This window comes from Delphinapterus leucas, chromosome 5 (genome assembly GCF_059928025.1).
Source record: "Delphinapterus leucas isolate spDelLeu-1000000601 "Yukka" chromosome 5, BTC_Dleu_Yukka2, whole genome shotgun sequence".
Lineage (NCBI taxonomy): Eukaryota > Metazoa > Chordata > Mammalia > Artiodactyla > Monodontidae > Delphinapterus > Delphinapterus leucas.
This window is the reverse complement of record NC_143133.1, coordinates 27852503-27868867: the sequence shown is the minus strand read 5'-3', so window position 1 is coordinate 27868867 and position 16365 is coordinate 27852503. Positions and strand designations below refer to the sequence as shown.

Below are 16365 nucleotides of genomic sequence, written 5' to 3'. Positions count from 1 at the left end.
CATTGGTGAAAGTGGGGTGTTAAAGTCCCCTACTATGATTGTGTTACTGTCAATTTCCCCTTTTATGGCTGTTAGTATTTGCCTTATGCATTGAGGTGCTCCTATGTTGGGTGCATAAATGTTTACAATTGTTATATCTTCTTCTTGGATTGATCCCTTGATCATTATGTAGTGTCCTTCTTTGTCTCTTGTAATAGTCTTTGTTTTAAAGTCTATTTTGTCTGATATGAGAATTGCTACTCCAGCTTTCTTTTGATTTACATTTGCATGGAATATCTTTTTCCATCCCCTCACTTTCAGTCTGTATGTATCACTAGGTCTGAAGTGGGTCTCTTGTAGACAGCATATATATGGGTCCTGTTTTTGTATCCATTCAGCCAGTCTATGTCTTTTGGATGGAGCATTTAATCCATTTACATTTAAGGTAATTATCAATATGTATGTTCCTATTACCATTTTCTTAATTGTTTTGGGTTTATTATTGTAGGTCTTTTCCTTCTCTTGCGTTTTCTGTCTAGAGAAGTTCCTTTAGCATTTGTTGTAAAGCTGGTTTGGTGGTGCTAAATTCTCTTAGCTTTTGCTTGTCTGTAAAGGTTTTAATTTCTCCATCAAATCTGAATGAGATCCTTGCTGAGTAGAGTAATCTTAGTTGTAGGTTTTTCTCCTTCATCACTTTAAATATGTCCTGCCACTCCTTTCTGGCTTCCAGAGTTTCTGCTGAAAGATCAGCTGTTAACCTTATGGGGATTTCCTTATGTGTTATTTGTTGTTTTTCCCTTGCTGCTTTTAATATGTTTTCTTTGTATTTAATTTTTGATAGTTTGATTAATATGTGTCTTCACTTGTTTCTCCTTGGATTTATCCTGTATGGGACTCTCTGTGCTTCCTGGACTTTATTAACTATTTCCTTTCCCATATTAGGGAAGTTTTCAACTATAATCTCCTCAAATATTTTCTCAGTCCCTTTCTTTTTCTCTTCTTCTTCTGGGACTCCTATAATTCGAATGTTGGTGTGTTTAATGTTGTCCCAGAGGTCTCTGAGACTGTCCTCAGTTCTTTTCATTCTTTTTTCTTTATTCTGCTCTGTGGTAGTTATTTCCAGTATTTTATCTTCCAGGTCACTTATCCGTTCTTCTCAGTTATTCTGCTACTGATCCCTTCTAGAGAATTTTTTATTTCATTTATTGTGTTGTTCATCACTGTTTGCTCTTTAGTTCTTCTAGGTCCCTGTTAAATGTTTCTTGTATTTGCTCCATTCTATTTCCAAGGTCTCGGATCATATTTACTATCATTATTCTGAATTCTTTTTCAGGTAGACTGCCTATTTCCTCTTCATTTGTTAGGTCTGGTGGGTTTTTGCCTTGCTCCTTCATCTGCTATGTGTTTCTCTGTCTTCTCATTTTGCTTAACTTACTGTGTTTGGGGTCTTCTTTTTGCAGGCTGCAGGTTCGTAGTTTCTGCTGTTTTTGATGTCTGTCCCCAGTGGCTAAGGTTGGTTCAGTGGGTTGTGTAGGCTTCCTGGTGGAGGGGACTAGTGCCTGTGTTCTGGTGGATGAGGCTGGATCTTGTCTCTCTGGTGGGCAGGTCCACGTCTTGTGGTGTGTTTTGGGGTGTCTGTGACCTTATTATGATTTTAGGCAGCCTCTGTGCTAATGGATGGGGTTGTGTTCCTGTCTTGCTAGTTGTTTGGCATAGGGTGTCCTGCACTGTAGCTTGCTGGTCGTTGAGTGGAGCTGGGTCTTGGCGTTGAGATGGAGATCTCTGGGAGATTTTCACCTTTTGATATTACATGGAGCTGGGAGGTCTCTTGTGGACCACTGTCCTGAACTTGGCTCTCCCACCTCAGTGGCACAGCCCTGACGCCTGGCTGGAGCACCAAGAGCCTGTCCTCCAGACGGCTCAGAATAAAAGGGAGAAAAAAAAAAGAAAGAAGAAGATAAAATAAAATAAAGTAAAATAAAATAAAATAAAGTTATTAAAAATAATTACTAAGAAAAAAACTTTTTTAAGTAATCAAAAAACAAAACGGACAGACAGAACCCTAGGACAAATGGTAAAAGCAAAGCTATACAGACAAAATCATACACAGAAGCAACACATACTCACAAAAAGAGAAAAAGGTAAAAAATATGTATATATCGTTGCTCCCAAAGCCCACCTCCTCAATTTGGGATGATTCATTGTCTATTCAGGTATTCCACAGATGCAGGGTACATCAAGTTGATTGTGGAGATTTAATCCGCTGCTCCTGAGGTTGCTGGGAGAGATTTCCTTTCTCTTCTTTGTTCACACAGCTCCCGGGGTTCAGCTTTGGATTTGGCCCCGCCTCTGCATGTAGGTCGCCGGAGGGCATCTGTTCTTCGCTCAGACAGGACAGGGTTAAAGGAGCAGCTGCTTCGGGGGCTCTGGCTCACTCAGGCCGGGGGGAGGGAGGGGTACGGATGCGGGGCGAGCCTGCGGCGGCAGAGGCCAGCATGACGTTGCACCAGCCTGAGGCGCGCCGTGCATTCTCCCGGGGAAGTTGTCCCTGGATCCTGGGACCCTGGCAGTGGCGGGCTGCACAGGCTCCCCGGAAGGCGGGTATGGACAGTGCCACCTGTGCTCGCGCACAGGCTTCTTGGTGGCGGCAGCAGCAGCCTTAGCGTCTCATTCCCGTCTCTGGGGTCCGCGCTGTTAGCTGCTGCTCGTGCCCGTCTCTGGAGCTCCTTTAAGCAGCGCTCTGAATCCCCTCTCCTTGCGCACCAGGAAACAAAGAGGCAAAAAAAAGTCTCTTGCCTCTTCGGCAGCTCCAGACCTTTTCCCGGACTCCCTCCCGGCTATCCGTGGCGCACTAACCCCTTCAGGCTGTGTTCACGCCGCCAACCCCAGTCCTCTCCCTGCGCTCCGACCGAAGCCCGAGCCTCAGCTCCCAGCCCCGCCCACCCTGGCGGGTGAGCAGACAAGCCTCTCGGCTGGTGAGTGCCGGTCGGCACTGATCCTCTGTGTGGGAATCTCCGCTTTGCTCTCCGCACCCCTGTTGCTGTGCTCTCTTCCGCAGCTCCGAAGCTTTCCCCCTCCGCCACCTGCAGTCTCCGCCCGCGAAGGGGCTTCCTAGTGTGTGGAAACCTTTCCTCCTTCACAGCTCCCTCCCAGAGGTGCAGGTCCCGTCCCTATTCTTTGTCTGTTTTTTCTTTTTTCTTTTGCCCTACCCCGGTACGTGGGGAGTTTCTTGCCTTTTGGGAGGTCTGAGGTCTTCTGCCAGCGTTCAGTAGGTGTTCTGTAGGAGTTGTTGCACATGTAGATGTATTTCTGATGTATTTGTGGGCAGGAAGGTGATCTCTGCATCTTACTCTTCCGCCATCTTGAAGCTCCTCCAGATCCTGTGCATGTTTTAAAGGTAGAGCCAACAGCATTTGCTGATGGATTAGATGTAGAGTATGAGAGAAGGAGAAGAGCCACAAACTTAGAATGAAACCTCTGATGTTTTGTTCCTCAGCAAATGAATGGATGAGTTGTCATTACTGAGATGGAAAAGCAAGTATGGAAGAGAAAATAAAGTGTTTTGTTTTAAACATGTTAAGTTTGAGATACCTAACTGACATCCACATTGGGCTATTTATTGTCTAGGCAATTTCATACACGAGGCAGCACTGCAGGAAAGAGACTCAGGATGGTATTTAAATTTGGGATTGTCAACAGAAGTGATATTTGAAGCCATGGGACAGTCTAAGTGAATGTAGCTAGAGAAGGGAAGCCGTCTTAGGACTGAATCCTAGGGCTTTAACATTCAGAGGCTGGAAAAGAAGGATGCTCCAGCAAAGTAGAGTGAGCAGCCAATGAGGTAGGAAGAAAAGCAGGAGAGTGTGAAATGCCAGAAGTCACATGAATAAAAAAAGAGGGATTGATTGTCACAGCCAAATGGTTCTAGGAGTTTGAATAAGATGAGGATTAATAAATGGTCATTGGGTTTGGAGGTTGTTGGCAACCTAGAAAAGAATGGGTTCAGTGGAGTGCTGGGGATGAAAGCTATAGATTTAAGAAAGAGTGGGAGGTGAGGAAGCAAAGACTGAGTTTAGACAACTCTTGAGATTGGCTGTAAAGAAGGACAGAGAAGTGGGACAGGTGCTGGAGGCAGAATGCTGTGGACTGAATATTTGTATCCTTACCTCCCAAATTCATAGGTTGAAATCCTAACCCTCAAGGTGATGGTTTTGGAGGGGGTGCTTTGGGAGGTGATTAGGCCTTGAGGACAGAGCCCTCATGAATGGGATTAGTGCCCTTATAAAAGAGGTCCCAGAGAGACATGGAGAAAAGATGCCATCTGTGAACCAGGAAGCAGGCCCTCACCAGGCACGGAATCTGCCGGTTCCTTGATCTTGGACTTCCCAATCCCCAGAACTGTGAGAAATAAATTTCTGTTGTTATATAAACCACTCAACTTATGGCATTTTTGTTATGGCAGCCTGAAAGGACTAAGACAGAGATATGTGGTTAAGGGAGGACTTTTTAAGATGGAAGATACTGTAATGTTTGTATGCTGATGAGAATGATCCAGTAGAGATGAGGAAATTAATGATGCAGAAGTGAAAGAAAGTATTTACAGGCATAATGTCCTAAAGTAAAGAAGGCAGGATAGAATTGAGTATTTAAGTGGGGGGTTGGCCTTAAACATGCCAATAGGAAAGTAGGGAGGACACGTGGGTTACAGTACAAGAGGGTTGGCAGATTTGGGTAAGAGAATAAGGAAGATGTCATCTCACTGACTGTTTCCTTAGTGAGATAAGAAGCCAGGTCATCAGCTGAGTGTGAGGAGGTTAAAGGGGCTGTGGCAGCTGGAGAGGAGAGCAGAAGTATAATAGTAGCTGGGTTGTTAGGCCATGCTAAGGGCCAGCCTCAGGTCATGGTCATAAATTTAAAGTGTTATGGTTGTGTGTTTTTCTCCAGCCACATTCACTTGCTTGGGTAGAAGCTCAGATTAGGCAGAGAATTACATATAATTTGAAAATATTAAGTGACAATAAATAATATTCATCTTCCCCTCCTGTGTTCAGAACCAACTGAAAGATAGATGCAAAAGAGCAACCTTTATTATTCTAAAACAGATAGGAGAATGTAGCTTTAGGTTTTCAGACAAGTGGGTTAGAAAATTCTTCACTCCAGACACATCTTGTTGCTGGCAGGCCCCTTCCCTTACTGTAGAACAGGAAGGAAGACTTGAAGAGAGGAAAGAGGAAGGTCTGAGCCAGGTATGCTACTCCCATCAGATAACTCACTCCACCCCCAATAGGGAGGAGGAGTGAGGGGTGGGGTAAGAGGCTAAAGGTCAGGCTAGCTCCCGGGTTCTCAACTCTAGAATCATGGGAATCACCTGGGGATCATCGGTATCACCTGGGCATCGTTTAGAGAAACATGCCTGGGTACACTTCCAGAGATTCTGATTTAACAGGCTTGGGGTGCCATCTGGGCATCTGGATTTTTAAAAGCCTACCTAGGGGATTCTAATACGAGGCCAACATTTTTCCTTAACAATAAACATGGTCAGAATTGCCAGACAAATATGATAGAAGTTGAAAGCAGCAAAGGGGCGAAGAATGCTTATTAAAAAGTTGCTATGTTGATGCACCATGGAATTTAAAGAGGCAAGTGAGGACATGAGGGATTGATGGCATAGCACACACACACACACACACAAAACCCCAGGAAGGTCAGCAGACAGTGTGGTGTCCCCAAAGGGTTGCAGAATTACTGGAGTTGGGCTATCCAGGAAGGGAGCTGGGAGAATAAGAGGTAAAGATTAAAGAATCAAATGCTGGAATTGAGATTCTGATTGTGATGCCACCAAAGTAGCAAGTTCTAAAGTGACTGACCATGAGAGTGACTAAGCTTAAGTGTAGAACAAGATCCTTGGAGATAAGGAGGCCATGGCAAGAGAGACCAGTGTGCTGGGTGAGTCATCAATGTGGATGCTGAAATCACCATGGTGGCTGTAGCAACCTGGAGTCCAGAAGAAAGGTAAGACACGCAGGTCCACAGTACCTGGGGCCGTGAGGCTCACCAGGATCCTGGGTGGGTGGCCTCTGTTTTGATACTGCTTTCTCGTTCTTTTAACAGACGGCCCAACTCCATTCACAGTAGATTTGAGAGAGGGAGGGTAAGAAAGCAGGGGTAGATGATCCGAATTATTATCTTTAGGTATTGAGATTGAGAGAAAGGTTATAACTATTTCTGGAAAGTGATTGAATCTGCATGCCCCACTGGTAAAATGAAGGGAAGATTGGTGAAATGTTAACAGGCCCTGAACATAAACTGTAAGAAGGTTCAGGTTTTTTCCTCTCCTCCTCCTCACGTTTCGGTGGGTGGACAAACGTGGTGCATGCTGTGCTTGGTCTTCCCTTGACCTTGAGTAGTCCAGTTTGATCAGTTGACTCTTACTCTGCCTTATTGTTGATATATAACTATGCAGCCCTCAGTCACTTTTCATTTGTTTATTCGGCTAATTCCTCACCTCAGGACACTTCCCCCCTCCCTTTCCCCTGCCTTTTTCCTATCTCCCAATTTGTTATGCAGCAATAATTTCCCCTTACACTGCGCCTGCCAATTGCAATGCCAGATGGCTTCTGTTCTGAGTCCCCTCACCCAGCCCCCCTTGAGAACAGCTGCCATTGTCATTGCTGTGAACACATCGTGGCTTTGAACCCATAGCTGGGACCCAAACTTGATGCTCAGCGTTGGGAGGGGCTAGCACTAATGCCAGGAGCCATGAAAACAGCACACACTTTTCCTGCTGCTGTTCAGTAAAAGCCCTTAGAAAAGGCTCTTTCGCATTTTTTCAATCATCTGCGTATTGAAATCTCATTGTGGAGTTTAATTCCTTTACCACCTGACTCAGCTTCCTCGCCATGAAGTTCCCTTTGTGCCATAAACTCAGTTAGGACCCCATATTTCCCATCCCGAAAACAGATGTGAAAAAACTGTGGTGTGTGTGTGTGCACATTTGTGAGCCTGTTTCTTTAGAGCTCCAGCATACACACTCCCTTATCTGTATCCATATATTTTTATTTAAACAGGTTCATTCAGGAAGAAAAGCCACAATTCAGTGGCTATTGGGACAAGCTTCCTAAGTCAGCCTCTGAGGAAAGATAATAAAATAGAATTCCTTTTTTTTTTTTTTTTATCTTGAGTTATCCTATGTTGGTTCCATCACTAACATTCTGTTACTGTGACACCATCTTAAAAGATTATATTTTTGAGCCCTCTGTGATGGCAGGTCAGTCGTGGGTCTAAAAACCCAAACAAAAAGAATCCTGAATCAAATACCACGTAGACCAATATGCATTTCAAAGGCATTGCCACGTAGTCAGTGGGTTAGGGTTTTTGTGTTGTTTTCTTTCTTTTTCGGGGAGTGGGGGAGGGAAAGGGACTCTCTTTCATGTTAATCTAATTGTGCATAACCCAGGCACATTTTACCATGTAGGGAAACGTTCTCTTTAGCATCCTTCCCTACCACACACTCGGGCCTCCTTTCATTCCTCCCTTTCTGAAGTCAGAGTTCTCCCCCGGTGTACATTTGGGGGAGATTCCCAGGATGGTGATGTATTCTGCTTTGCTGCTGAGGAATTTACTATCCCCCCACTTGGCAACAAATGAAAGTGGTTATTAATTTCTCAGAGTGCTGGTGGAAACACGAGAGAGGGGCTGCAAGAATGATACCCACCTAAATCTGTATGTAGTGCACAGCAGGCCACCGTTTCAAAAGAGGGAGAGAAAAGACAATGACAAGAAAGAAAAGATTCCCCTGAGTTGACTTCTCTGCATTTTGCGTCGTTAGGTTTTGGAGAGAGATGCGAGAGGTTCGGGCCCTGAACAGAGTCAAATTATGCAGCTGCGGGGATGCCAGGTCCTCCAGAATAGGATGCTTCGTTTAGATTTTCCACAATGCTATTGAAGTGCTTATTTTCCTCCTGAAGAGACACAAACAGATGCAAACTTCTGTAAACACTTTAGAAATGAATTCAGTGAGTTTGGCCTCTCAGCAGTGCTCAATAGCTGACAGAAAAATGTCTAATTAGTGCAAGTGGAAATAATAGGGCCACTTGGATTCCTTCCATCCTCCTCCAACTCTACTTTTCCAAGGAACTCAAAGGGCCTTTGTCTGGCAGGTCACCCTCTCTCAGGCTTTGTGCTTCAAACTATTAAGAGTAGAAGGGGGAAAAATAGATGAGGGAATGTTCTCTGCTCAAATATATGGCGTGTTCACGCAGGATGTAGAATGGGGTGTTTGTGGCATCCTTTACAGGTGCTCGGGAGGGATTCCTCCATTGGCGACAGCCAAAAGCAACTCACACGTGCACGCTAAGAAGCCTCCCTTTCAAGAACCAGCTTTCCTTCACCAGTTGCCATAGAGCCTGCTCATTTTCCTTTTTTTTTTTTTTTCCTCAGCTTCCAGTAACATCAGTCCTTAGACTTAGTGAAGAGAAGAAATTAAATGAGAGGTTTCACCATTTTCTGAGATAAACCTTAGAGATGTTATATGCATGATCTGTTATTTCCTTTTTACTCTGTTGAAAATTCCACTGACATTTCTTTCAGGAGCCTGTCTTTGCTTGTTGTTATTTTATCATACAGGAGAATGGGAGCACGTGAACGGAATTCTTTTTTCCTATTTTTTTTCGTAGTGTTCCTCTTCATTTATTAAGCACCCACAATGTGCCAGGCTCTGTGCTGAACATTTGACCCACATTTCCTCTAATCCTAAAACAGCACTGAAAATAGGTACTATCCACATTTCACAGATGAGGAAATTGAGACTAGGAGAGGTTTAGTAACGGACCATGGCAAGCAAATGGAGGACCTTGGACACAGTCCAGATACCTGTGGTTTCATCTCAGACATTTTTTTATCTCTAGAAGTTAGATTTGGATCACTTTTTATATCTCCCATGTCCCTAATCCCACCTAATTTTTACCCTACCTTCCTGAACTTATAAAATACAGTTAAAACTGTCATTCGGGGTTCAGTTTCTATTGATTTCTTTTTCTTTTTAGTGTAGGCTTCTTTCATGCCTGGTAATTTTTGATTGGATGCCAAACATTATAAATTTTACCTTATAATATGGCAGATAATTTGAGTGCCTATAAATATTCTTGAACCTTGTTCTGGAATTCAGTGAAGTTAGGAGATAGTTTGATCCATGCTATGCTTGCTTCTAAACTTTCAGAGTGGGCCAAGAGCCATCTTCCTCTGAGGTTAATTTTGTCTCACTACTGAAGCAATACCCTTCTGAATATTCTACCCCCTGCCCTGTGAATGACATGATTTCCTACTATGGCTGGTAGAAACAAACTACATGAGGCTTGGGGATTGTTTCCTCTGCTCCTTTCAGGTGGTTCTTTCCCCGGCCTTGGGTGGTGTCTTTTCATACATGAGCTGATCAGTAGTGTTCTGCTGGAGACGCAGAAGGGACCCTCTGCAGACCTCTGGACTTCTTGCTTTGTGCAGCTCTCTCCTTCTGGTTCTCTGCTCTGTGAACCCTGGCCACCTTAGCCTCTACAGACTCCTAGAAGTTCCATCTCCTCAACTTGGGAAGACCACCTCACTAGACTTGTAGAGCGTCCTTTCAGCTCTGTGTAAGAAATTCCCAGTTGGAGTAATCCCCAGCTAATCACCAAATTATCATTTGGTCCTTTGGTACCAACTTTCACTAGAGAATTTCAAAATACTGAAATTAAAGGCCATCTCCTGGAAGGTTTTCTTTTCTTTCTCTTATTTTTAAACACATAACAAGAACACTCTTTTCAATTGGGATTTGTTTTTATTTGTCCCTGTTTTTTTTTCTTATAATCTTTTTTTATCATAATAAGGGATACAGGTTCCTTAGAACCACTGTTTGGACTCAGTGAGTGGTGAGTTCAGCCCGAGCTACAAAGACCCAGATTCCTGTGCCCAGATTAGGCCCTACTCAAAATCACCTTCATCAGACACAGGTGGAAAGCAGAAGAAAAACTGACCCTTGAGAGACTTGGGTTCCTCAAGTATTAGCTGAGGATGTAAAGAAATTGAAACCCTGTGCACTGTTGGTGGTATTGTAAAATGGTGTAAACTCTATGGAAAACAGTATGGTGGTTCCTCAAAAAATTAAAAATATAACTACCATTTAATCCAGCAATCCTATTTCTAGGTATATATCTCAAAGAATTGAAAGCATGGCCTCAAAGAGATATTTGCACACCCATGTTCATAGCAGCACTGTTCACAATAGCTAAGCGGTGGAAGCAACCCAAATGTCCATTGACAGATGAATGGGTATAGATTCATCCATACAAAAATTGGTATATACATACAATGGAATATTATTCATCATTTAAAAGGAAGGAAATTTTGTCACATGCTACAACACAGGTGAACCTTAAGGACTTTATACTAAGTCGAGTAGGCCAGTCACAGAAAGACAAAAACTATATGATTCCACTTATATGAGTTACCTAGAATAGTCAACTTCATAGAAACAGAAAGTAAAATTGTGGTTACCAGGGGCTAGGGAGAAGGGAGAAAGGGTTGTTGTATCAAGTTTCATACTTGCAAGATATAAAAGTCCTGAAGATCTAATTCACAATAATGTGACTATACCTAACACTACTGAACGCCATTCTTAAAAAAAGCTGAGATGGCAAATTTTACGTTCTGTGCTTTTTACCACAATAGAAAAGAAAAAAAAAAAGATAGAGACGAGTTCCTTCCTGCCTCACCCTGACCCTTTTGACTTTGTAACTTTGGAAAGTCAACTTCTCAGCCACGGTTTCCTTATCTTACTTAGATTTTGCAGTTACTATAGATTTAAATGAGTTCATTTGTGTGAACGTTTTTCATAAACTAGATGGTACTACGAAGATGGAAACCATTATTATCAGGGAGGAAAGGGTGGAGAATCAGCCCTAGAGAATTGACCGGCCTCTAAACAGTTACCCCAAAACTGAAGTGAGGCACCTGTGAGAATAGAGAGCAGAACTAAACATGAAGCATGTACCTCAAAGAGAGGAGACTCACTCTGGCTTGCTGAGTACCCTCTACAGGCTACATAGTCATGAGCAGGGTGACAGGAATAGAGATGCTGTTTCAAAGAAAGGTTTAAGGGAGCCTGGCAGTGGCAGAAGCTGCAAGTTCTACAGATGGCAGCTGAGGTTGCAAACCAAAGGGCTATATTTATGTGTAGCTAGCATAGAAAGGACTCTTGATCAGAGACTGTCCTTATTAAACAGAGCTGGGCATACATAAAATCATCAATTTCCTATTCCATCTTTAAGTTTACATTTCATGAATGTCAAATGACTGACATGTTCTCATTTTAAAACTTGTGTTTTTCAGATTGATAGTTTATTTGACAAACCTCAATTGCAGTTTTGAGCATTTCAGTTTTAGTTAGGCTTTTTTGGTTGGGTAAAACAGAGGCTCACACAAGCAAACTCATAAAATGGAGTGTACATTGTTATGAAGACACACATGGAGCAATAAAGGAAACCTGTAACTCTAAGAACAGCACTTGTGAAAAGGTGGCTTTGGAGTCATATTCTTGGACCTTCACTCTGGTGTCGTCTGTAAATGTAGCTTAGCTACACTCTACTCTCTGCTTCTTCCCATCCTGCAACAACTGGAAAATTTTTTCTATCCTTCTTAGTTCAGATCAATAAGTTCATTTTTCAAGCCAGGCCACAGAGTCATGGGCCAAGTGTCAGGTGGGTACTCTTAGGTTAGCCTTGAGCTGGTGGTAAGATGGGGAGAGGGGATCAAGGTCAAGTAGCAAATACATTGCTGCTTCAAAGGCAGTGGCTGTGGGCAGAGCAGTTTCCCTTAGAAAGGGTTACAGTATGTCAGGCAGTGATTAATGTTGGGGTAACTAACACCTCTCTTCCCCTCCTGGAGCAAACTAAGATATAAAACAAAAGAGGAGTTAGGCAGACAAGAGATTAAATATTACCTTTAATTCTGACAAAGGCTAAATTGAAAGATATAGCTTGGTATTAGAACAAGGGGGTCTGCTAGATGAACCCCAGAATTATGTTGACTTCCCCATTCAGTCACAGAAATTACTGGGCCAAGCAGAACACCCCATATAGGGTGGCTTTCTGATATAGAAGAGCAGAGAAGAATCCCTGTTTCCTTTAGACAACTCATTCTCAAAAGAAAAAAGAGAGGAGCTAAGCCATGCATGCCCAGTTTCTTCTTCCCAATTTTTCTTAGTGTAGTCCACCTCTCCTGGGACAGAGTGGGTAAAGGAGTAGAGAGAGGCCAGGAGTGCTACAGTACTTGAGCTCCCTTCACATGGAAGGAAACATCAAAGGAGAGAAGAGGTATTCCCCTAACGATTGGCATCACTATCACAGTTTCAGTAGTGATCAACTAAGAACAGAAGGATAAATACAAGAGCACATTATCACTTTTCAAACTTAAAAAACACAGCGATAGGTTAAAACCCTTAACAAGTTAAGAAAGCATCAGTTTGATAAGAGAAGGATTATTGTGCTGATTCTCGGTAGGCAAGGCATAAATGAAAAGAAATAGGATTCTAGGAGTAAGAATGGGAGGAGTGATTCAATTGGATGATTAAAATATTGGTTTTGACCTTTAAATAAATAGAACCTGCCTGTTAGGATTGTTGTGAGGATCGAATAAATTAATACATATAAAGCTCTTAGCACTGTGCCTGGCACCTGGTTTTGCCCAATAAGTGTTAGTACTTATGTGGTGAAGAAAGCAATGCTTGTATGATAAGATTGTGGTAGGAGAATGGGCAATGCTTACAATGCCTTTCTAGGCTTCATACGTGAGCTAACATGCCCAGAAAAAACTCTGCTTGATATAGTTTAGCAAATGGAGAAAGTACTAGTGGGTGGTAAACTCATTTATGCTAACAGCTGCATGACTTTCAATGTCTTTTGTATAATACCTTAAGAGGCCAAAAGATGACTTTTTCCATAAAAGTTTGCCTCATTTATCTCTACTTCTCACTCTTTATACTTTCATTTCATGTCTGTTTTTTTCTTATTTTATTCATTAACTAAACATAATCATATTAAACGAATATAAAATATTGTCTAGAAGTCTATATTTCTTCTTTTTTTTTGGCAGTACACGGGCCTCTCACTGCCATGGACTCTCCGGTTGCGGAGCACAGGCTCCGGACGCGCAGGCTCAGCGGCCATGGCTCACAGGCCCAGCCGCTCCGCGGCATGTGGGATCTTCCTGGACCGGGGCACGAACCCGTGTCCCCTGCATCGGCAGGCGGACTCTCAACCACTGCGCCACCAGCGCAGAAGCCCCTATATTTCTTCTTAATTAAAATAGAGGCAATAAATGAAGCAGAATATTATGAACTGACATGGAAACTTCTAGATGTTATGATGACCAAAAAAATCAAGTAGCAAAAGAATATGTCTAGTGTAATGCCATTTAGGAAGGGAGGGAGGGAGGAAGGAAGGAAGGAAGGGAGGGAGGGAGGGAGGGAGAAAGCAAGGAAAAGAAAGAGAAAAAAGAAAAGAAAAATAGAGGGAGAAAATCAGAAAGGAGAGAGAGAAGGCAAGGTAGGACAAAGAAACAAATAATGTCTAAATAAACAGAAAAGGGTAGAGGAAGTTCTGGAAGGATCTCTGGGAAACCATTAACAGGAAGAATGAGAATGAAATTTGTGGAAGGGAAAAAATAAGGTAAGGTGTCAGAAAAAAACAAAGGGGCACTTTTAACTTTTACTTGGTGTTTGAATTTTTTCGTAACAAGAAATATGCATTTATTACGTGTATAATATTAGAAATGTAATAGGGAAAATGGAATGAAAGAAATATTATTTTATCCCACAAATGAATTGGACTTTTCATTATCGTTATTATTATCATTATTATTAGCTTTTTTTTCAGTAGCGTACTGTTTCCTCTCCTAGCTCTAGGTTTTGTTGTTGTTCTTGTTTTGATGATAATACCTAGAAGACTACTGGTCCCAAGACTGCCTTCTTTTCTGCCCGACTTTATTTCTTTTCATTCAGGCGTCCCTGAAAGCCTCCATCCTCGCCCGGGAGTGTGCCACCGCAGCTGCCATTGTGTTCCTGAGCGACCGGTTCCTGTACGGGCTCGACGTCTCGGGCGAACTCCTGCAGGTCGCCCAAGGGCTGCACAAGCTGCAGCCAGCAACGCCAATTGCCCCGCAGGTGGTTATTCGCCAAGCCCGAATCTCGATGCACTCAGGTAGGCTCCCTCCTGCTGGCCCTCCTCGTCCCGGAGTCGTCCCGTCTGGGGCTCACCTTCCTCGGGGCTCCTTGACTTCCGCGGGGACGGCGGGCACCGGGGCCCTCGGGCCTTCTTTTGTAGCCGCCGGCGCTCCCGCCAGCCCGCCGCCTTGCCCTTCCCCCTGCCTCTAGCCAGCACAAAGGCCCTGGCATAAAGGATTTCAGAGCCAAAAGCAATAGAGAAAATTGTGAAAGGGGGTGGAAAATACTAATTGGAGCTTTTGTCGTCTAACAAATCTGTCCTGCTGCTTTCAAACAGGGGTATCTGAATTGCTATACTTCTGACCAGCAGCCTTTAAAAATCAGATTAGAATTCTACTATTTTCTCTTAGCTCTCCAGTCTCCTTTCTGTAGGGCCACTTGACTATGCTAACAATAGACCTGACAAACCCACTGAAGTAATTTGAGATATTTTTCCATGACATGGAACACCAGTACAGTACCTGATTAGGCCTTAAAGTATCTTTTTTTTTTCCTTCTGTCACTTTGAATAAAATGAAAAATGAGGCTGACATTCTAACTTAGGCTGTAATGTAGAAGGGGACTGGAGGGGAGAGGGGCCTGCTATGTGTTACAGCAAAGTTCACTTTCATAGAATTCTTGAATTATTTAAATTACTGATAACCATGAGGTTTAGAAACTTGTAGCCTGCTGTTCTCTTTTCCAAGAGTGAAAGGATAAAGGATGAAAATAGAATGCAAGTTGCCTGTCCCAGAAACAGGACTGGCTCGTTTTTTAAATTGGGTTTAGCTATTGCTATTGTTTTAATAACTCTGGCCTTGAAGAAGTTAACATATCTTTTAACTACTTCATTTCCTTTGAAAAGGAACTGTACTAGCTGTAATGAATGGGACAGTTGCTGAGTACAGAGAGGGATAGAGATAAAAGGACATGAGAGACATGGGCTTGTGGAGGTTAACTTTTCACAAGCCCAAGTTCATTCACTCTCAAGTTCTTGCAGCTGTGCATAAATTGTACCCATATCTTATTATTTACTTTTCTAAAGTAATTGCATCAACAGAGTTGAACTTAGGAAAAAATTCTTACTTCAAATGTCCATGATTTGGGACATTTTATAATGTTTGGGGTTTATCATGTTGAGGGTATGAGAAAAACCTAACCACTAATACGCCTTCTGATGGCATCAGATGGAATAATGTGTGAGCAGAGCATTCTGTTAGGGGAACCGAAAGTTGAGGGCCGGGCGTGCGTGGGCAAACTAATGTTGGTTCTCATCAAATTGAACTTGGAACAGTTACTGAGGCATGTTTCATGATACACAGATTTACTATAGTGTGACATGGAAATCAAGGTCAAGTGGTAAGTAGTCATGTTGATAGCTTTGCTTTACACAACCAAATAATCTTTTCACTTACTTGTTTGGTTGATTGTTCCTCTCATGCCTCTAACTAAGGTGGTATAGACTTTTTCTTCTGATGACAATTAAGCCTTGATACCATCATGAGCAGCACGCTCCTCTGCCCGCACATCACATGTCTAAGGTAAAAGTCCTAGATCTTATTCTGCAACAGCTGGGGTTGTCTTTTCCTCAAAGATACTACCAGAAATGCCACAAGAAAACAGACACAGCCTCAGAGTTAAAGTGCTTCTCTGTAAACTTCTGCCCCCAGATATCTCTTGAGGCTCTACGTACGCTGGGTTTCTCAGCCAGAAAGGGGGACTTAAGGCAGGGATGGTGTCCTGGAAAGAGAACAAGGTACAGTGAAAAGGGGTCTCAGTCCCCAGCATTTGGGAATCCTGGGATAGAGAAAGGAGAGGTGTGTACGATGTTATAAGGGGTAAGGGAAAGGAATAAAGATAATATGAAGGGACAGCACAGTCTGCCTGTTTTCCCCTTTGACCCAGCCCATCCTGGTATCCACTCAAAACCCATTCCAAAGGTCCAAGCATTCAATGTCGTGGGATTTCAGAGGCAAGAGAGGATGCCCTGGGCCTGCCCAGCTCACTCCTGCCTGAAATTAGGAGACAAAACCTTTCAAGCCACAGTTAAAAACAAAGAGTCAGACTTCCAGTTCCATCAGCGTGGAGGATTGAGCAAATGTGGAATCTTCTCCCACTTAAATATTAAATATCGAAATATTTAATTCACGGTACAT

General features: G+C 42.9%; 1 protein-coding gene across 5 annotated transcripts in view; it reads left to right on the top strand.

Moving 5' to 3' along the window:
* ALPK1 (alpha kinase 1) overlaps positions 1–16365 on the top strand; it is a 120937-nt gene that overhangs the window by 84738 nt on the left and 19834 nt on the right. For all 5 annotated transcript variants that reach the window (XR_002647765.3, XR_002647766.3, XM_022596411.3 and 2 more), the window contains exon 5: positions 14009–14207. Coding sequence is in view for 3 of the 5 variants with exons in the window: in XM_022596411.3 (XP_022452119.2) it covers positions 14009–14207 (199 nt within the window). In the remaining 2 variants the exon portion in view is untranslated. The remainder of the gene's footprint in view (positions 1–14008; positions 14208–16365) is intronic.